General features: G+C 49.1%; 1 protein-coding gene across 2 annotated transcripts in view; it reads left to right on the forward strand.

Moving 5' to 3' along the window:
- The window catches only part of CPLANE1 (ciliogenesis and planar polarity effector complex subunit 1), a 70,107-nt gene extending 48,238 nt beyond the window's left edge, over positions 1 to 21,869 (forward strand). For both annotated transcript variants that reach the window (XM_066602415.1, XM_066602416.1), the window contains 16 exons: positions 144 to 224; positions 1,758 to 1,855; positions 3,740 to 3,869; positions 4,947 to 5,167; positions 6,242 to 6,326; positions 6,714 to 6,848; positions 7,582 to 7,612; positions 7,880 to 8,011; positions 8,093 to 8,252; positions 10,281 to 10,333; positions 10,532 to 10,684; positions 11,826 to 11,941; positions 13,191 to 13,280; positions 13,401 to 13,532; positions 17,857 to 18,008; positions 21,382 to 21,869. In XM_066602415.1, coding sequence (XP_066458512.1) covers positions 144 to 224; positions 1,758 to 1,855; positions 3,740 to 3,869; positions 4,947 to 5,167; positions 6,242 to 6,326; positions 6,714 to 6,848; positions 7,582 to 7,612; positions 7,880 to 8,011; positions 8,093 to 8,252; positions 10,281 to 10,333; positions 10,532 to 10,684; positions 11,826 to 11,941; positions 13,191 to 13,280; positions 13,401 to 13,532; positions 17,857 to 18,008; positions 21,382 to 21,522 — 1,910 coding nt within the window. In that variant the 3' untranslated portion in view covers positions 21,523 to 21,869. The remainder of the gene's footprint in view (positions 1 to 143; positions 225 to 1,757; positions 1,856 to 3,739; positions 3,870 to 4,946; positions 5,168 to 6,241; positions 6,327 to 6,713; positions 6,849 to 7,581; positions 7,613 to 7,879; positions 8,012 to 8,092; positions 8,253 to 10,280; positions 10,334 to 10,531; positions 10,685 to 11,825; positions 11,942 to 13,190; positions 13,281 to 13,400; positions 13,533 to 17,856; positions 18,009 to 21,381) is intronic.
- The last annotated feature ends 227 nt before the right edge of the window (positions 21,870 to 22,096 follow it).

The following is a 22,096-nucleotide window of genomic DNA, read 5'->3' on the forward strand; positions in this document are numbered from 1 at the left end:
TCACACCGTGTAATAGGGCCCTCAGACTGGAATATCCCTTTAAGGTGGATCATGTGACGACTAGTAAAGGGGGTGGTAGTTATATGACGGCTGCTGACGTCTCTGTGGATCCTATAATAATCCGTCTCTTCCTCTCTCCGTAGGACCTGATGAGTCACGTAAGCCTCTTAGACACTCCGCAGACTCTCCTCGCTCCCCTGCAGCCGCGCCGCGTTCCTCTCCAGGTTTGTTCTCTTTAAAGTCCTTTTAGATGAGCCGATTCTCGTTTGCACGAGCGAGTGACGTCACCGCTAGCTCGTTCGCTCTCATGCAGGCCGTTTATACAGGCAGATACATCGTCGGCCCGTTCCGACCAGAATCGTTCAGTCGTTCACATGCGCTGTATAAGTAGCTGAGAGGGACAATGATTGCTGTTTAACCCCTTACTGCTTTTTTCTCCCCCCTTTAAAAAAATCGTAACTCCTTTATTTATCCATCGACGTCGCTGTATGAGGGCTTGTTGTTTTTTGCGGGACGAGTTGTGTTTTTCAATGGTGCTATTTAATGTACCATAGAACGTACTGAAAAACTGCAAAAAAATTCTAAGTAGAGAGAAATGGGGAGAAAAATGAAATTCCGCCATCTTTCAGTGCGTCTAGGTTCTACAGCGCACAAACGGCAACAAAAATGACCTGCTAACTTTATTCTGTGGGTCAGTGCGATTACTACGATACCAAACTTATGTAGTGTTTTTTTTTTGTTTGTTTGTTTTTTTATTTGCTGTACTACTTGTATTTTTTTTTCATAGGTATTTAATTTTTTTTGCCGCCATCTTCTGTACGCAATAGATTTTTAATTTTTACGTCGACACAGTTGAGCGAGGGCTCATTTTTAGCAGGACGTCCTGTAGTTTGCATTAGTACCATTTTGTATATACATACGACTTTTTGATCGCTTTTTATTGCATTTTTTTTATTTCAGACAGGGTGACCAAAAAATTTGGCGTTCTTTTTGTTTTTTTTTTCTGATGACACTCACCGTGCGCGGTAAATAATGTGCTGCTTTGATAGATCAGATTTTTATGGACGCTGCAATACCAAATATGTATTTTTATTAATATTTAGATTCTTTTATTACAAATATGGCAAAAGGGTTTTGTTTTTTTTAACTTTTATTACTTTTTTTTTAATTCTGTGGATGGCAGATAATTCTGGCCCAACGCCTGTTACCAGTTATTTGGCTATTACCCCACAACAGGCGCTCTTCTACTTATTAACACTTTAGTGACTCGTTTCTGTTAGAATCACTGTAATCTGTTTGAGCCCAAAAACGTATTTAATCACAGCCCCCCCCCCGTGTGTAAATTCCGCCATTTGTGGAGTCGTTTGGGTTACACTATACAGGTCCGGAGTCCCTGAGCTATCCCAGCCCTAGATGATTGGCGGAGCATATGTGACATTTCAGCACAGCCAGCACTGATGTCGAGAGCCGGGGAGCTGTCAGTCATCCAGGATTGGGAGCGGGAACTTGCATAACTTAGTGACTTGGGACCCATGCTACCCAGATGACTCCAACCGGGGGATTTACATACATGGCAGCTGTGATAAAAGTAGGTTTTGGGGCTCAGACTGTGGCTAATGCTGTTAGTAAGAGCGCCTGCCGGAGGTCTAATAGCCAAAGACTGGTGACTGGTTTCCGTTAGATCCTTCCAGGCACAGCGTGACGTGGAGTTCTGTGAGTCTTCATGTATTCATCGGTTCTGTATTCTCCCTACACAGACCTGCCGCCCCCCGACATACAAGAGCCGATGCCTCCAGAGTTATACCTAAATCTGCTATATCCGGATGATCGTCCTCCAGAGAAGCCGCAGAGCGAGGTGAGAAGTGTCAGGCGCGGTCCTTCTGCTTCATGTAACGAGATAGAATAAATGTATCTTTTCTGTGGGGATCAGAAGTCTTAAGGCGCGGCTCATTAAAGGGATCCTGGCAGGTCCTATGAGCACCATAAGCTCCGTTTATAGGCTTGTAGAACCGCTGCCATGGAGTCCAGGTTTAGCTTTTTATACTCGCCAGGCTTGCTATTCGCCTACGAAGTCCCCACAATGCAATGGGAAGATACATGTCTGCTTTCCGTGCGCTCACGCACCCATAGACAAAGGTAGGGGTGCGCACACTGAAAGCAGAGAGGAGCCCGATTGGTGAAGGAGTGGGATGCCAGGCGAGTATAGAAAGCATGCCCCAGACCCTTGCGGCACCTGTCATATGAGCCCATAAACTTGGCTTACGGGGCTCGTAGGACCTGATAGGTTCCATATTAAAAGGGGTTGTCCTAAAATCAAAAGAAAAGCTTGTTGGTTTTTTTTTTCCCCTCAAATGGCACCTCTCATGGTTGTGTTAGGTATTGCAACTCATCCCCATTCACTTCAATGCCAGATACCGCCCATGGACAGATGTGGCGCTGTTTCTAACTCCAGACAACTCATTATAAGAATAGGTTCACATATCGCAGAATCCGTGATGAAATCTAAAAAATTGTAATATATACATTGCTGATTTTTCCGCATGCGGACTTAAAATCCATGCGTGGCAAAAAGGAAGTGACGGGTTAGTTCTTAACGCGGATTCCGTGTTGCAAAAGTCGCACGGGTATCTTGCAGATGCAGATCTTCGGCTCGTTGAAATCCGCGTCAGAACGCGTTGTCCCACAATCGGACCCATAACTAATCGCCTTCACAGGAGACCTGATGGGTTTGTACTGACTATTTCCACCAGGCGGTGCTGCACATGACACTGCCACTACTTCCGTCCTGGGACCCCTGTTCTCCGAATCGGGGGAGAGCTCAGCAGTTAGACCCCCACTGATCAGACACCTATTTCCTATCCCTTCTAAGTTGACCCCTTTAAAGGGGATTTCATATTATGAACACCCATTTTGAAATATTCGGACATCCGGCTCAGTGACTGGAATCCCTTGTCCACGACCTCCTTCAGTCACCCACAACATAAAGTGGCTACAAAGTCTCTTTCTGGAGGACCAAACATGTCCGTTCATTACATGGAAAGCCCACTGATTACAATGGATACTGTGTAATTCTTCATGTCTCCTGTGGTGGCGCTGCAAGGAAACTTGCTGATGGGTTTTGTGCAATCGGCTTCATTTCAGGGAACCCTTCCAGCAAGAAGAAATTGGTAGAAGCAGAAAACTCCTTTTTTAATGCTTGCAGTTGGCTGCTGGGAGGGATATGGGGCAGCGAATTAGCAGAGCTGTCCTGGCAGTTAATATATGTTGGGGCAGCGTGAATACCCAAAAATCAAGGCAGAGTGTGAACTGTGAGATCTTCCAAGCGAGTGTATTTAAACTTTGAGAAAATATTAAGTAATCGCTTACATAGCAATTCCCTAATATCAGGCTTATTCATTACTGCAGTCTGAGCATGCTCAGCACACAACCGCACTTACCTGATCACCATTGCATCTCTGCCATGCTCAGGCCATTCTTCATTACCGGGATGTTCGGAGTGTCTGCCGTGAGTGCAATGATGAAGATGTCTATCCTGGTATTGCGTCTCAGAGCTGTGCGGTGAGTGTTGTGTACGGAGGTGAAAGGAGGCCTGTGACTCGCTGGCGACGCATTATGTTAATGGAAGGGAATGGCAATTCTCCGTAGACCTGTGGGTGACTGCTGGGTCCTGGTTCTGCTTATCCCAGCGGCTGTACGGAGATCGTAGACATGACTCTTTTCTTCTTCCTTATTGCTACAGTTTGGGCATCACATAGACACAGAAGAATTTTCGGACTCCGCCAGTCAGGATGTTCCGTCGTCGGCTGATCTCCATTACATGGCGGCGTCTGTAACCGATGTGCCGCCCCCTGGAGACCTGCAGCGGAGAGGTAACGTCTTTGTTTTCTTTCGTTTTTTTTTTCAGAAGCGACAGAACTTTTCATTACGAAGTAATTGGATTCCAGTAACTCTGCTAGATTTTCAATACGTGTTTCAGTGGGGATTTCTGTTGCATATTTGCTGCAACTGCAGGAGGGTTGGGCTCCACGAGGAAAAACCTGATAACATTCTGTGCGAAATCTGCGTCAAAGAGTGACCTCACAACTTTTTAAATTTTTTAAGTATGCAGAAAAAAAATTGATACTGTACGGACTAGAGAGCGGAGTCCCTTCCATATGAATAAATTCCCTAAATGGCATGGATTCCATGCAGATCCTGCAACATATCCATGCGCGAGGCCTGCCGTATGACGTATACTTCACACAGCTTAGTTTGTTGCAGTTGTATCCAATCTAGATAATGCTCTGTGAGCTCAACAACCCACGACTCCAGACTGATACATTGTACATAGCTAGTCCTGCTCTCAGCTGAGAAGTGGATACAGTTGGGTGTCCAGTGTAGACAATGCTCTGTGAGCTAAACAGCCCAGACTCCAGACTGATACATTGTACATAGCTAGTCCTGCTCTCAGCTGAGAAGTGGATACAATTGTATCCAGTATAGACAATGCTCTGTGAGCTCAACAACCCCGACTCCAGACTGATACATTGTACATAGCTAGTCCTGATCTCAACTGAGAAGTGGATACAGGCGTATCCAGTGTAGACAACGGACTTCAGACTGATACATTGTAGCAAACTGGCAAAGAGATTTGTGCAGCTGCTGATGTGTTTAGCTCACAGAGCATTGTCTACACTGGATACAATTGTAACAAACCCTCAGTTCTTTCTGCCTTGGTATGGGAAAGATATTTTTTCTTTTCACTTGTAGCAAGCAGAGATCTTGAAACTAGTAAGATACTGCTTTAGAAATAGAAGGCTTTGTTTTAACCTTTGGCCCTGAGCCTTGCTGTTCTGTTACACCAGTGACTGTATGCTATATAACTGCCCCTTTTGTACACTGCAAGGGAGTAAAAGGGTGTCTGCGGTATTTCATGTGACATTATCCTTGTCCGCTCTTCTCACCAGATGTACTGGAGGGGCCACAATCGGGGCTCTTGGCCCTCGGTGCTGCAGACAGGATCACATATCATGTTCTGGCTGCAGATTTGGCACCTGCCCCAAAAGTGCGGACCCCTCGCACCCGGACCAACGAGGCCACGTCTAGACTGATGGAGATGGACATGCAGCTACAGGCACTGCAGGACATGGCGGATGGCATGGAGCACGACTTTGACAACACAAGGCTGGTAAGAGTGGGCAGATATGTGTAATACGAGGGGACGATATTACCGGTTACACACATCCCCTGCATTACATGGCGGGAAATCAGATGAGCGGTCATCCAAGCAATACATGGGCAAGAGCCGCTGCTTGTTGGGAGCCGCACATATGACACCAGATTTATATCGTTTTTCCGTTTTGCTTTGGAAAAACATTTTATTTTTTGCCGCCATCTTCTGACAGACATAACTTTTTTTTATTTTTCCTTCGACTTAGTTGTGCAGGGCTCATTGTGGCGGGACGGCCTGTAGTCTCTATTGGTACCACTTTTGGAGTATTTATCAGTTTTTATTATTATTATTTTTTTTTTCTTTTTTGGAGACACAGAGACCGAAAAGGCGCAGTTCTGCCATTTTTATTTTTTTCTGACTTTCACGGATGCAGCGATGCCAAATATGCTTTTTTCCCCCCTTTTTTTTTAATTAAATATGGGGAAAGAGTTGTTTGTTTTTTTTTTTTAAAAAAAAAACTTTATTACCTTTTATTTTGTATCATAATTAATAAAACTTTTTTAGCTCCTTTTCACATTTTTGGTTTATTCCCCATAGGGGACTTGAACTTGCAAATGTGTGATCGCTAATAGAGTATAATGCAATACCACGGTTGCATTATAGACTGCCTTTAAGAATGCCATATAATGCAATACAACGGTATTGCATCATGCTATTTTCTGAAAGGCAGCCTATCAAGATGTGCCACAGGCATGGCTCAATAGGCAATCAGCCATGGCAACCAAGCGGCATCTCGCCATCTGATTGCAGGGGTGAGGGGGGGCATTTGGAACCCTAAAATCCGATTTGGGCAAATTAACAGCAGCATTTAAAGAGTTTATAGCTGCTATCGGCGTGAACGTTAATGGTTGGTGTTGCGGTGAGTGTCGGCTGTCAGACCATGTGATCGGCCTCTGATCCCGCTCTATACAAACCCCGCAACCACGTGATGTGAATATATGAAGGGGTTAAACCTCCTTGTTGTCCGTTATTAGGTCCTCGCTGATCTGCAATCATCCACTGATGTTCTGCGTCTCCTTTCTCTTGCAGCTGGTGAACACGTTGGAGACTTTAACATCTGGAGTTCAAGGACCGGAATCTGTTCCCCCTGGAGGCGCCGGAGCCCCACGGAGAGGTACAGCGCAGCGCTGACTATGTCACTATGCTGATGAATGCATTATTATGGAAGAATGAAAAGTGACATTGTCTTCCAATATGCCTCCTGTATCATTTTTTCCAGTTTTCAAGATCTCTGCTTGCTGTCACTCTTGTTTCATGCAGTCAGTCCTGGTCATGTGATGGACGCACCGAGGCACAGCACTGGACTAACCGGCCGTGTACCTCTGTGCGTCCATCACAGGATCTGCCCTGCAGATTAACCACATGAAACAAGACTGACAGCAAGCAGAGATCTTGAAAGCGCAAGGAATTGGTAATGATATAGCAATCCATGGAAGACGAGGCTCTGCAGCTTTACATGGCGGCCGGCGAGTTCTCTGCTGACGGAGGAAATGTTTTTCAGTGTTCAGCGATCTACAATTAGAAGACTTAACAGAGGAAGATGAGTACAACCTAATGAGCCCCGAGGGAATCGGCTCACGTGAGCGCCCCCCAGTGGTGCGAATATCTTCCAGAGGTGTCAGAGATCTCGCTGCAGGTACCTGCTTATTATGTGTGTCCCTCACTGCCTTACAGTGCAGATACAGAACCCTCACCCAGCGGGCCGTAGTCCGGGAATTCTATTACTCCAGCACTAATGGGGCGCCCCCTGCTGTTATAGCCTTGTTATGGCGCCGCCTGCTGTTACACACTTGTGATGGTGCCCCCTGCTGTTGTATCCTTGTTATGGCGCCGCCTGCTGTTGTACCCTGGTTATGGACACCCCCTGCTGTAACACACTGGTTATGGTGCCCTCTGCTGTTATATCCTAGTTATGGCGCCCCTGCTGTTATATCCTTGTTATGGCGCCTCCTGCTGTTGTATCCTCGCTATGGTGCCCCCTGCTGTAACACACTGGTTGCGGCGCCGCCTGCTGTAACACTGATTATGGCGCCCCCTGCTGTTAAAACTGCAACAGTTTGCATTACTCTGCCTGTGGGTGGGTTTCAAATCTTTTCTCACTTGTAGCTAAAAAATTAGCGCAAACTTCCTGCCTGGCTGTGTATTCTGAGCCGCCCGCTGACACTGTGAGAAGTCATCAGGCATGCAGCGCTCGCCCGCCGTTGGGAGCCTCCTCGCTGGTTCTTAGTGTCAGCGCTACGAGGCGTCCGTGTGATCATTGTGTTTCTTGCCTCCGGCAGTGAGGAGCTCCGCGAATAGTCTCATTCATCACATACCGAGTCCTCGTTAATTCCTGCGCCGCAGTCACATGATCTCTCTTCTTGTTTCAGCTCGGAGTCCGTGGAAGAACATGGATGAAAGGTAGGAGCCGGTTACGTGTTTCCTGCCCTCTCGCCGCTCTGGTCCCCCCTGTGTGTGCAGAACGTCTTGTGCTGCAAAACTCCTAATGCTCACCTGTAGTGCATGCTGGGGAGTAGAAAACCGGCAGCGTCTCCTAGGATTGGCGCAGACTTCTTTCTGCAGCAGAAAGCCCGTTCCCTTGCATTGTACGACAACAGATCCGCCATGTAGAAGCCTCCATGCGCAGGCTGCCTATAGGAACCCTCACGTTGACCCTCTTCTCTCCAGCCGCAACATCCAGGACCCTCTACAGATGACCGGCCTTAGTGATATCGCCGACATTCTGGGCGATCTCCTGGTTGGAGGGGTTTCCGCCCCCGAACTCGGGCTCACTCCTGCTCAGGCGGAGAAACTGTCCAGGTATGAAGGTGTCGGCCCGCTGATCTTACTGTAATAGTGCAATACTTGCTTCACTTTAGCTATATAACTTTGTCTCCACAGGGCGAGGGGCCGGGACACCTCCAAGAGGACCCCAAAAGAGCGGGCGGATCTGCTGCGGTGGATGAAGAAAAAGCAGAGGGAGCGTCTGGCCGAACACCGGAGGAGGCTGCAGGAGCTGCGGGAACAGGAGCACAGGCCGTTCCAGCCGCAGCAGGGTGCCGTATGTGCATTATCCACTGCTGGGACTTGTTGTTCGCTGCCTGTCCTACATCTCTGAGCTTCCTCTATAAATGATTCATGCAGAGCTGGGTCACACTGACAGCGCTGTAAACACTTACTAGCTGGCAGCCACCCTGCTGACAACATTATGCCTCAGTGAGCATCGTACCAATTACCTACCTGGACAGCTATGCTTACGTTGCAATCAATGTATTCAACCGCCACAACAAATTAGGTTTATGGGCCAAATTTACAAACTTTCAGCTGTTTGCAAAAAAATAATAATAATTTAACCCTGTAACGCAGAAAAATTTACGGTTACATCCTGCAGCATTGGGGTATGTATGAAGGGAGACGTGGCTGTGGGTCAATGATGCACGGCGGTAGATTGGTGATGCTACAGTGAAGCATGGCAGTGGCTCAGTGATGCTACAGTGATTGTGGCGGTGGCTCGGTGATGCTACTGTAAAGCCTGGCAGTAGCTTGGTGATGCAGTAGTGAAGCATGGTGGGCGCTCAGTGATGCTACAGTGAAGCGTGGTGGTAGTGCGGTAATGCTACAGTCAGGCATGGCGGTGGCTCGGTAATGCTATAGTGAAGCATGATGGTGGCTCGGTGATGCTACAGTGAAGCATGATGGTGGCTCGGTGATGCTACAGTGAAGCATGGCGGTGGCTCGGTAATGCTATAGTGAAGCATGGTGGTGGCTCGGTGCTGCTACAGTGAAGCATGGTGGTAGTGCGGTAATGCTACAGTCAGGCATGGCGGTGGCTCGGTAATGCTATAGTGAAGCATGATGGTGGCTCGGTGATGCTACAGTGAAGCATGGCGGTGGCTCGGTAATGCTATAGTGAAGCATGATGGTGGCTCGGTGATGCTACAGTGAAACATGGCGGTGGCTCGGTAATGCTATAGTGAAGCATGGCGGTGGCTCGGTGATGCTACAGTGAAGCATGGCGGTGGCTCGGTAATGCTATAGTGAAGCATGATGGTGGCTCGGTGATGCTCTGGGGCTGCTCTGCTTCCTCTGGTACTGGAAACCTGCAGCGTGTGGAGGACAAGATGGAGTCAATCACGCATCAGGAAATTCTAGGAGAAATCGCCATGCCTTCTGTGAGGATGCTGAAGTTTAGGCAACATTGGGCCTTCCAACAGGACGATGATCCCAAGCAAACCTCAAGGTCCACCGAGGCTTGGATTCAGAAGTCCTGAAAGATCCTAGAGTGGCCGTCACAGTCACCTAGAAAATCTTTGGTGGGATGTGAAGGTGGTTGTAGGACACAAACATAAGAATGTTAGTGACCTGGAGGCCATCGTCCATGAAGAATAGACTAAAGGCCCTTTTACACACAACGATTATTGCTGAGAATTAATAAATGAGCGCCCATCTTACACTTACCGTGTGCTTTTCGTCCATTGCTAACTTCAGGCCCGCATGAAACCCTCATCCTTCAAGACGTTAAGATAAGACGGATTGCGCGCTGTGTTCTCCACGGGCAGCGCTGATAACATTCTTCAACAGCTGTTAACAACAGCGATGTATTTAGAGACCAGACCACCTGCTGTTCTCTAAATACCCCCATTGATCCCATTAGTAGCTAATGCAAAATGATCGCTCAAAACGTCAGTTTCTGACGAATTTTGAGCGTTCATCTGTGTGTGTAAATAGACCTTAACGCTCCTCAGGAACGCTGGAAGCAGCTGCTGTCTGGCTGTACATCACATCTCCATATAATATTTTAATATGAAAGCCCCCCAAAAGGATTGCACGTTGTCCACAACCCCAGCCAGTTCCCAGTTTTATGGCAGCAGAGGGGTAGCAGCCGCACCACCTTGGATATCGGGCCGGGGAAGTGAGCTAGAGACAGACAGAGGGAAGGGTGCGTTCATTATTGTGCTGTTTGTATCTGATTAATAGGGGTCTGGCGACGCTGATCACCCCCATCACTTATCATTTCGGATTTGGGTGGCATGTAGTCGCTCTTATATAACCTTTTTTATTGGAGTTTTCCTTTTTTCTATTCCTTCAGAGCACATCAGCAACCATCTTGGATATGCAGCAAGGGAAGGATGACAGAGACCGGTAAGTCCAACCTTCAACTTTATATACCAAGGCCAAGCCCCAGAGCATGCGGATCAGGATATTGGGTGGTCCAAAGCAGCGCTCGAGGCTGAAAATAATGCAGGGGGTGCAATAATTGGCAACGTAGTGCACTCTGGAGGTGAACGACTGCCTGCCAGGGCTCCCGTATTCACGGCTTGTCTGCTCTCTGACTTGCAGGTCCCTACTGTGGGAGCATCACAGCCATCGGGTGTCGGATGCCATTGGTCTCATGCAGGAAATGTTGTCGGAAACCAAGCAGGTTCCCTCTGCAAGTTCCCGCCCCAGCACGTCCCGAGCCTCCGTCTCCAGACACCAGGCCCCTCCAAAAAGGTAAGTTATCTGCCCAGGAGGCAAATTGGCAAAAGCCGTGCAGCAATGAGCTGTGATGTCGAAACCAAGCAAACACAAGTAACTGGCAGTGACGGGGTCTGGAAGGGTATTGTTACCTAGAAGGTGCGAGGAGACTTATAATGCTGGGTTTACACGGGCAAACAATACCCGACACTCGTCCCTGTGTGTCCGCGCTCCCTTGCTCCTGCACAGGAGCAAGTATCACTGGCTCGCTCACAGAGCGGCCAGCAGGGGGCGGGGGTGGGACGGCTGCAGGAAATTTCCATGCACTCCCTCTCCCCTCTCCATTGACATAACATAGCGGCGGTTCAGTACTGAACGACTGCTATTACACTGAATGATCAGCGATCAGCTCATCGTCCATCCTTTATGCTGCATAACATCCTGGACGATGAGCTGATTGCTCTGAACGGCTGCTGTGTTATCTCAATGGAGAGGGGCGGGGGAGCGAGAGGAGAGAAATCTCCTGCAGCCTCCCCGCTGAGAGCTAACGATACTAGCTCCCGTGCAGCAGCACCGCAGCGAGTATGTGCGGGGACGAGTGTCGGGCATCCCATAAGTCTCTGGGAAATATATGCAAATAGAAATATGAAAGAATAGCACCCATTGGAAGGCAGTATTTCTGCATATTTTTTTAAGCAAGCCTTATTCTGGGAATCGTGAGCCAAAGCCAAAATAACCATACACAGACAGCTGTTTAGGGGTGATTGCCCCTTTCTATTTGCATATTTCCCAGAGGAGCATGCATGACCTTATAAGTCTCCTTACTCACCTTCTAGGTGCTCTCCCTAAGGAGAAACAATACCCTTCCGACCCACATCTACAGGCCTCTCACTAGCCAAGCCAGAAACCTACTGCACACTGATGAGGGGCAATCGACCCGAAACAGCTGTCTGTGTATGGTATTCTGCCTTTGGCTTAGAATTCCCAGTCGTTGTTACAAGACTTGTTTAAAATGTCTGACATTAGGTGGCGCTGTGATGTGTGAGGGCCATTTCACTTTCTGTTCCCCCACTATTAGCAATACAACTGCAGGTTTTGTGCAGTAGCGAATAGGTTGGGCGGTGAAAGTGGCGGTCATCAGTCAGTAAGAGTTTAATAGGATACCTTGTTGTTCCAGAGCTCGCAGCGCGGTGCGCAGTCTGTCTGCCAGCCAAGAGAGGCGCAGAACATCCTCCAGAGGCGGTAATTCACAGCCAAGGCCCACGTCTGCCGCTGCCCGGACACCGATGAGGGGTAGGAATGTCTCCACAGGATCATTTATGGATGGAAGTTTTACATCTTATCAAAGCATGCAGATGAAGCAGAGCTGAAGTTGTCATTTAACTCTTTGGCGGTGATTGTGTATCATCTGTTTACTTGTGCAAAATGTAAAGTACAGCTCTGCTACATCTGTATGTAATTATATGGTGAACAGACTGGGGTTTGTGTATTTGACTTGGAGGCGTCAATCTGCGAAGTCTATAGGTGGAGGAACACAATGGGAGCGCTGCTCAATATCTGCAATCAATGCCAATGATCTTCGGTGGCCTAGGGTAGAGAAGGGGTTAATAGGCAAATCCCTGGTGGCGTAGATTAGTGAAGGAATAATTATGGTGGTCTAGTATAGGGATTGTATTAACGGGGAGATCCCTGGTGGTCTAAGGTAAGGAGTTAGATAATGGGCAGTTCCCAGGTAGCTTAGATAAAGGGTTAATGGGTAGATCCCTGGTGGTCCAGGGTAGGGAATGGGTTAATAAGCCGATCCCCAGTGATGCGGAGTAAAGAATTCATTAAATAGCAGATCCCTGGTGGTGTAGACCAGTGAAGGAATACTTATGGTGGTCTAGTATAGGGAAAGTGTTAATAGGGAGATCCCTGGTGGTCTGGGGTATGGAAGGGATTAATGGGCAGATTTCAGGTGGTATGGGATAGGGAATTAGTAAATGGGCAGATCCCAGGTAGGATATGGAAGGGATTAAGGGGCAGATTCCTGGTTGCCTAGCACAATGTAGGGTTATCTCTGGTGGTCAAGCATGGGGCAGGGATTTATAGGCAAATCCTCGTGGAGCGCTATCTGGCACTAAGTTTGCTATGTTTTCAGTGGCAGATAAGAGACCTCTGTGCATACACGGCCCTCTCTTAAACAGCCATGCTTGCAGTTCATCGGGGTGCCATCTGAGGCGCAGTGTAAGCCTCGTGTACAGTACAGTGCAGCCCCCTCTAGAGGCGCGGGCGCAGTCTGCACCTTAGTACAAAAGCTCTGCAGAACCACCAAGGACCTCATTTGACACAGGACCTATGGATGCAGCGCCCTCTATCTACTGTACATGAGAAGCACTCAAGTGTTTTTGGTGGGGGAGCAACTACAACTCCCAGTATGCCCAGACAGCGAGTGGTAGTTTTGCAATGGCTTGCGAATTGCAGGTTGGAGGTGGCTCATGTAGAAGAGGGCGCTATTGAGGACATCACAGTATATACTGTATACACTTCTCTTCTCCGACAGGAACAGCAACATATGTGCTTCCGAAAAGCAACTGGGAACCCGGAATGAGGACCCGCAGCGCCCCCAGCTATTCTGTCCACAGAAAGTTCGGTAAGAGGCCCCCGCCGGGGATCATGTTGTGTCATCCATGGGAAATGGCCACACGGTCGCTCTGCCCTTGTAAACCTCTATGGACGTCCACATTCTCATCCTTTTTCAATGTCTGCCTAGATCCATCCCTCCCTAGTGATCGCCTTTCTCAAATCACACGTCGGGGGATGCTGGCGGCCAGGAACAGGTTAAATGGACATAGTAAAAATACGAAGCCTGTTAAGGCCACAGAAAAGCAAACGCCAAGACATGGTAAGGGTTAATAAAGGGAACGAGCGTTTACTGTCGTTAATGCAAAAACTAATGATGTACCCAAGATTATACCCTAATCCTTTATTAGCAGAATAGTGAGTACAGCTCTGGAGTATAATACAGGATGTAACTCAGGATCAGTACAGGATAAGTAATGTATGTACACAGTGACTCCACCAGCAGAATAGTGAGTGCAGCTCTGGAGTATAATACAGGATGTAACTCAGGATCAGTACAGGATAAGTAATGTACACAGTGACTCCACCACCAGAATAGTGAGTGCAGCTCTGGGGTATAATACAGGATGTAACTCAGGATCAGTACAGGATAAGTAATGTATGTACACAGTGACTCCACCAGCAGAATAGTGAGTGCAGCTCTGGAGTATAATACAGGATGTAACTCAGGAGCAGTACAGGATAAGTAATGTATGTACACAGCGACTCCATCAGTAGAATAGTGAGTGCAGCTCTGGAGTATAATACAGGATGTAACTCAGGAGCAGTACAGGATAAGTAATGTATGTACACAGTGACTCCACCAGCAGAATAGTGAGTACAGCTCTGGAGTATAATACAGGATGTAACTCAGGATCAGTACAGGATAAGTAATGTATGTACACAGTGACTCCACCAGCAGAATAGTGAATGCAGCTCTGGAGTATAATACAGGATGTAACTCAGGATCAGTACAGGATAAGTAATGTACACAGTGACTCCACCAGCAGAATAGTGAGTGCAGCTCTGGGGTATAATACAGGATGTAACTCAGGATCAGTACAGGATAAGTAATGTATGTACACAGTGACTCCACCAGCAGAATAGTGAGTGCAGCTCTGGAGTATAATACAGGATGTAACTCAGGAGCAGTACAGGATAAGTAATGTACACAGTGACTCCACCAGCAGAATAGTGAGTGCAGCTCTGGGGTATAATACAGAATATAACTCAGGATCAGTACAGGATAAGTAATGTATGTACACAGTGACTCCACCAGCAGAATAGTGAGTGCAGCTCGGGTATAATACAGGATGTAACTCAGGATCAGTACAGGATAAGTAATGTATGTACACAGTGACTCCACCAGCAGAATAGTGAATGCAGCTCTGGAGTATAATACAGGCTGTCACTCAGAGTCAGTACAGGATAAGTAATGTATGCACATGGTGACTCCACCAGCAGAATAGTGAGTGCAGCTCTGGGGTATAATACAGGATGTAACTCAGGATCAGTACAGGATAAGTAATGTACACAGTGACTCCACCAGCAGAATAGTGAGTGCAGCTCTGGAATATAATACAGGATGTAACTCAGGATCAGTACAGGATAAGTAATGTATGTACACAGCGACTCCACCAGCAGAATAGTGAATGCAGCTCTGGAGTATAATACAGGCTGTCACTCAAGAGTCAGTACAGGATAAGTAATGTATGCACATGGTGACTCCACCAGCAGAATAGTGAGTGCAGCTCTGGAGTATAATACAGGATGGAACTCAGGATCAGTACAGGATAAGTAATGTACACAGTGACTCCACCACCAGAATAGTGAGTGCAGCTCTGGGGTATAATACAGGATGTAACTCAGGATCAGTACAGGATAAGTAATGTATGTACACAGTGACTCCACCAGCAGAATAGTGAGTGCAGCTCTGGAGTATAATACAGGATGTAACTCAGGAGCAGTACAGGATAAGTAATGTATGTACACAGTGACTCCACCAGCAGAATAGTGAGTACAGCTCTGGAGTATAATACAGGATGTAACTCAGGAGCAGTACAGGATAAGTAATGTATGTACACAGTGACTCCACCAGCAGAATAGTGAATGCAGCTCTGGAGTATAATACAGGCTGTCACTCAGGATCAGTACAGGATAAGTAATGTACACAGTGACTCCACCACCAGAATAGTGAGTGCAGCTCTGGGGTATAATACAGGATGTAACTCAGGATCAGTACAGGATAAGTAATGTATGTACACAGTGACTCCACCAGCAGAATAGTGAGTGCAGCTCTGGAGTATAATACAGGATGTAACTCAGGAGCAGTACAGGATAAGTAATGTATGTACACAGTGACTCCACCAGCAGAATAGTGAGTACAGCTCTGGAGTATAATACAGGATGTAACTCAGGAGCAGTACAGGATAAGTAATGTATGTACACAGTGACTCCACCAGCAGAATAGTGAATGCAGCTCTGGAGTATAATACAGGCTGTCACTCAGAGTCAGTACAGGATAAGTAATGTATGCACATGGTGACTCCACCAGCAGAATAGTGAATGCAGCTCTGGAGTATAATACAGGCTGTCACTCAGAGTCAGTACAGGATAAGTAATGTATGCACATGGTGACTCCACCAGCAGAATAGTGAGTGCAGCTCTGGGGTATAATACAGGATGTAACTCAGGATCAGTACAGGATAAGTAATGTATGTACACAGCGACTCCATCAGTAGAATAGTGAGTGCAGCTCTGGAGTATAATACAGGATGTAACTCAGGAGCAGTACAGGATAAGTAATGTATGTACACAGTGACTCCACCAGCAGAATAGTGAGTACAGCTCTGGAGTATAATACAGGATGTAACTCAGGATCAGTACAGGATAAGTAATGTATGTACACAGTGACTCCACCAGCAGAATAGTGAATGCAGCTCTGGAGTATAATACAGGCTGTCACTCAGGATCAGTACAGGATAAGTAATGTACACAGTGACTCCACCACCAGAATAGTGAGTGCAGCTCTGGGGTATAATACAGGATGTAACTCAGGAGCAGTACAGGATAAGTAATGTATGTACACAGTGACTCCACCAGCAGAATAGTGAGTACAGCTCTGGAGTATAATACAGGATGTAACTCAGGAGCAGTACAGGATAAGTAATGTATGTACACAGTGACTCCACCAGCAGAATAGTGAATGCAGCTCTGGAGTATAATACAGGCTGTCACTCAGAGTCAGTACAGGATAAGTAATGTATGCACATGGTGACTCCACCAGCAGAATAGTGAATGCAGCTCTGGAGTATAATACAGGCTGTCACTCAGAGTCAGTACAGGATAAGTAATGTATGCACATGGTGACTCCACCAGCAGAATAGTGAGTGCAGCTCTGGGGTATAATACAGGATGTAACTCAGGATCAGTACAGGATAAGTAATGTATGTACACAGCGACTCCATCAGTAGAATAGTGAGTGCAGCTCTGGAGTATAATACAGGATGTAACTCAGGAGCAGTACAGGATAAGTAATGTATGTACACAGTGACTCCACCAGCAGAATAGTGAGTACAGCTCTGGAGTATAATACAGGATGTAACTCAGGATCAGTACAGGATAAGTAATGTATGTACACAGTGACTCCACCAGCAGAATAGTGAATGCAGCTCTGGAGTATAATACAGGCTGTCACTCAGAGTCAGTACAGGATAAGTAATGTATGCACATGGTGACTCCACCAGCAGAATAGTGAGTGCAGCTCTGGGGTATAATACAGGATGTAACTCAGGATCAATACAGGATAAGTAATGTATGTACACAGTGACTCCATCAGCAGAATAGTGAGTGCAGCTCTGGAGTATAATACAGGATGTAACTCAGGATCAGTACAGGATAAGTAATGTACACAGTGACTCCACCAGCAGAATAGTGAGTGCAGCTCTGGGGTATAATACAGGATGTAACTCAGGATCAGTACAGGATAAGTAATGTATGTACACAGTGACTCCACCAGCAGAATAGTGAGTGCAGCTCTGGAGTATAATACAGGATGTAACTCAGGAGCAGTACAGGATAAGTAATGTACACAGTGACTCCACCAGCAGAATAGTGAGTGCAGCTCTGGGGTATAATACAGAATATAACTCAGGATCAGTACAGGATAAGTAATGTATGTACACAGTGACTCCACCAGCAGAATAGTGAGTGCAGCTCTGGAGTATAATACAGGATGTAACTCAGGATCAGTACAGGATAAGTAATGTACACAGTGACTCCACCAGCAGAATAGTGAATGCAGCTCTGGAGTATAATACAGGCTGTCACTCAAGAGTCAGTACAGGATAAGTAATGTATGCACATGGTGACTCCACCAGCAGAATAGTGAGTGCAGCTCTGGAGTATAATACAGGATGGAACTCAGGATCAGTACAGGATAAGTAATGTATGTACACAGTGACTTCCCCCCAACAGCAGAATAGTGAGTGCAGCTCTGGAGTATAATACTCCAGAGTCTTTCTTTCTAAATGTAATGTGTGATTTTCTACTAGGGATTATAAATTATGTCTGATGGTACAATCAGAGTTTTGTCTTTCCTTGGACAGATAGGAGCAGTAAAGGAACCAGCCCCTTGTCACCACATGGAGAATTTCAGTTAGAAGACGACTATGAGAGGGACATCATGAGTCCTTGGGAAATACCTGATGAAATCAACAAGATACTAAACAGCAGCAGAAGAAACTCCATCCTGTCTGAGGTACAAGACGGCACATAAATATAAAAATACACATGGCTGCAATATCATCAGCCACCAGCAGGGGGAGAAAAAGCCTCAAGGAGTGAAAAGCGAGCACTTAGAAGTAATGAGAAGCTAAAGGGAAACACAGACTACAGTCGCACCTGTTCTCTGGTACCAGAGGGGGGCACAATGGACCTTCTCCCTTTAGAGGTCTAATGTAATAACTGTAGACGGAGCAGTCTAGTGAATGAGCACCTCAGTTCTAATGCAGGCACCAGGCTGTGTGTGGCATTGAATGGCTCTTGTCTAAACTTTACATTGGAGTGGCACCTCATCATACTCCGTATAGCAGGCTGGGGTCCTCTCTGCTCACCCTGAGAAGAGTTCCCCACGCAGGCTACTCAGGGAGACTGCAGCAAAATGCATGATGTAGCTGAGCAAGCCGCAGGTAGCACATAGAACCAGGCTGGCTCTAGCGCCAGGGTATAAGTGTGCCACCACCTGCCCCAAGGGCTCCATCATTATTGCTTTACCGGCAGAGACCATATATGATTTGTATTCTGCGGTGCCCAATACTGAGTTGTTAACTTTTGTCCTTTCCATTTGTTAACCCCCATCTGGTCTGATCCTGCAGTCCCCCCCCCCCCGGTCTGATCCTGCAGTCCCCCCCCCCCCCGGTCTGATACTGCAGTCCCCCCCCCCCCCCGGTCTGATCCTGCAGTCCCCCCCCCCCCCCGGTCTGATCCTGCAGCCCCCCCCCCTGGTCTGATCCTGCAGCCCCCCCCCCTGGTCTGATCCTGCAGCCCCCCCCCCCGGTCTGATCCTGCAGCCCCCCCCCCCCCCCCCCGGTCTGATCCTGCGTCCCCCCCCCCCGGTCTGATCCTGCGTCCCCCCCCCCTGGTCTGATCCTGCAGTCGTCCCCCCCCCCCCTGGTCTGATCCTGCAGTCGTCCCCCCCCCCCCCTGGTCTGATCCTGCAGTTCGTCCCCCCCCCCCTGGTCTGATCCTGCAGTTCCCCCCCCCCCTCTGGTCTGATCCTGCAGTTCCCCCCCCCCTCTGGTCTGATCCTGCAGTTCCCCCCCCCCCTCTGGTCTGATCCTGCAGTTCCCCCCCCCCCCCTCTGGTCTGATCCTGCAGTTCCCCCCCCCCCCCCTCTGGTCTGATCCTGCAGTTCCCCCCCCCCTCTGGTCTGATCCTGCAGTCCCCCCCCCCCCCCTCTGGTCTGATCCTGCAGTCCCCCCCCCTCTGGTCTGATCCTGCAGTTCCACCCCCCCCCCCCTGGTCTGATCCTGCAGTTCCCCCCCCCCCCTCTGGTCTGATCCTGCAGTCGCCCCCCCCCCCCCCCGGTCTGATCCTGCAGTCCCCCCCCCCTCTCGTCTGATCCTGCCTCCCCCCCCCCCCTTTGGTCTGATCCTGCGTCCGTCCCCCCCCCCCTCTCGTCTGATCCTGCGTCCGTTCGTCCCCCCCTTCTCTGGTCTGATCCTGCAGTCCGTCCCGTCCCCCCTGGTCTGATCCTGCAGTCCACCCCCCCCCCTCTGGTCTGATCCTGCAGTCCACCCCCCCCCCCCCTCTGGTCTGATCCTGCAGTCCCCCCCCCCCCCGGTCTGATCCTGCAGTCCCCCCCCTCCCCCCCGGTCTGATCCTGCAGTCCCCCCCCCCCCTGGTCTGATCCTGCAGTTCCCCCCCCCCTGGTCTGATCCTGCAGTCGTCCCCCCCCCCCCCCGGTCTGATCCTGCAGCCCCCCCCCCCGGTCTGATCCTGCAGCCCCCCCCCGTCTGATCCTGCAGCCCCCCCCCCCCCCGGTCTGATCCTGCAGTCGTCATCCCCCCCGGTCTGATCCTGCAGTCCCCCCCCCCCCCTCTGGTCTGATCCTGCGTCTGTCCGTCCCCCCCCCCTCTGGTCTGATCCTGCGTCCGTCCCCCCCCCCCGGTCTGATCCTGCAGTCCCCCCCCCCCTCTGGTCTGATCCTGCGTCCGTCCGTCCCCCCCCCCCTCTGGTCTGATCCTGCGTCCGTCCGTCCCCCCCCCCCTCTGGTCTGATCCTACAGTCCCCCCCCCCCCCTGGTCTGCTCCTACAGTCCCCCCCCCCCCTCTGGTCTGATCCTGCAGTCCACCCCCCCTCCGGTCTGATCCTGCAGTCTCGCCCGTCCCCCCTCTGGTCTGATCCTGCGTTCGTCCCCCCCTCTGGTCTGATCCTGCGTTCGTCCCCCCCTCTGGTCTGATCCTGCGTTCGTCCCCCCCTCTGGTCTGATCCTGCGTTCGTCCCCCCTCTGGTCTGATCCTGCGTTCGTCCCCCCTCTGGTCTGATCCTGCGTTCGTCCCCCCCTCTGGTCTGATCCTGCGTTCGTCCCCCCCTCTGGTCTGATCCTGCGTTCGTCCCCCCCTCTGGTCTGATCCTGCGTTCGGCCCCCCCTCTGGTCTGATCCTGCGTTCGTCCCCCCCTCTGGTCTGATCCTGCGTTCGTCCCCCCCTCTGGTCTGATCCTGCGTTCGTCCCCCCCTCTGGTCTGATCCTGCGTTCGTCCCCCCCTCTGGTCTGATCCTGCGTTCGTCCCCCCCTCTGGTCTGATCCTGCGTTCGTCCCCCCCTCTGGTCTGATCCTGCGTTCGTCCCCCCCTCTGGTCTGATCCTGCGTTCGTCCCCCCCTCTGGTCTGATCCTGCGTTCGTCCCCCCCTCTGGTCTGATCCTGCGTTCGTCCCCCCCTCTGGTCTGATCCTGCGTTCGTCCCCCCCTCTGGTCTTATCCTGCGTTCGTCCCCCCCTCTGGTCTGATCCTGCGTTCGTCCCCCCCTCTGGTCTGATCCTGCGTTCGTCCCCCCCTCTGGTCTGATCCTGCGTTCGTCCCCCCTCTGGTCTGATCCTGCGTTCGTCCCCCCTCTGGTCTGATCCTGCGTTCATCCCCCTTCCCCAAATCGTAATAACCTACTTAGAAGCAGGAATACAACAGCAGACTATTCATGGTTTGTTGTCCCCATGGAGACGCACATAACTGCATTAGACCTGTAGACACAAAACTGTTTGCGTGGAATCAATAATAAATGATCGCGTTGCATATACACCTGAGAGGGGCAAGAGCCCCTAAAGAGCAACCATTCTACCCTAAATACCCTTCCAATCCAACGATCCTTGCAGTTTTAAGGCGGCAGTGAAGCTGCAGCAGGAGTATATTATGGTCTCTTGTTTTGTCACACCTGAGATGGGGGTGCAGCAGGAGCTCTACAGTTTGTGGCACTTGCATAAAGAGCATTGAGCGCCTCCTGCTGGTGCACTTCTGCATTGCAAGCTGTCCAGATAAAATTAGACCTGCAAAATTGTGTCTCAGGATTGTTCTAATTTAATCACATTTCTTTTTATCACCTCCCCCCCTATTTGTTTTTTTCCTCCTTCTGCATAGGGGTCTTTAATAAATGGAGGAGCAGATTCCCAAAACCTGAACCCGGACAATTCTTCAGAAAGCACTGGTAGTATCCTCAGCAAGCTGGATTGGAGGGCAATAGAAGACATGGTGGCCAGCGTTGGCAGTACTGAAATCTAGCCTGGGAGGAAAACCAGCAACCTGCAGTTTGTGTCCCCGCAGCTCCTTCTTGTAGATCGGAAGAGCCTTAAAGGAACAGTCCAGGCCAAGTGGAGGCATCATGTAGCGTCTAGTGCAGAAGTTCATAGAAGGGTCCTTGTGTCCCGCTGCACCTCGTTAGTTACGGATACGTCTGCGGTTGGACCAGGAAGCAACAAAGAGTTTGTCTTCTGTATAAATGTGACGTTTTATAAAGTTCATTAAATGTTTTATTTTTCTAACCAGATTTTTTATTAATTTATATTTAGTTCTTTCTAGGAGATTTCTATGTCTTGTAAAGATGGAATAAAGCAGAATATTGTACAGAATGACGTCTGTCCTTCAGCAGCGCACAAATTCATATATTGAACATCATTAGACCAGCATGTATGGATCAGAAATATATGTTTCCGGGACTAAACTATCAAGAGTTAATTGTTGGGGGGGGGTCCCCCGCACAGGATCCTTGTCTTGAGTGAGCGCCGCTTCCACTTCAGTCCATGCCAGGCATCGTGCTGTACATTGTATAGCGGCTGTGACTAGTACAGCAGCCCAT

Source organism: Eleutherodactylus coqui, chromosome 5 (assembly GCF_035609145.1).
Source record: "Eleutherodactylus coqui strain aEleCoq1 chromosome 5, aEleCoq1.hap1, whole genome shotgun sequence".
In the NCBI taxonomy this organism is placed as follows: Eukaryota; Metazoa; Chordata; class Amphibia; order Anura; family Eleutherodactylidae; genus Eleutherodactylus; species Eleutherodactylus coqui.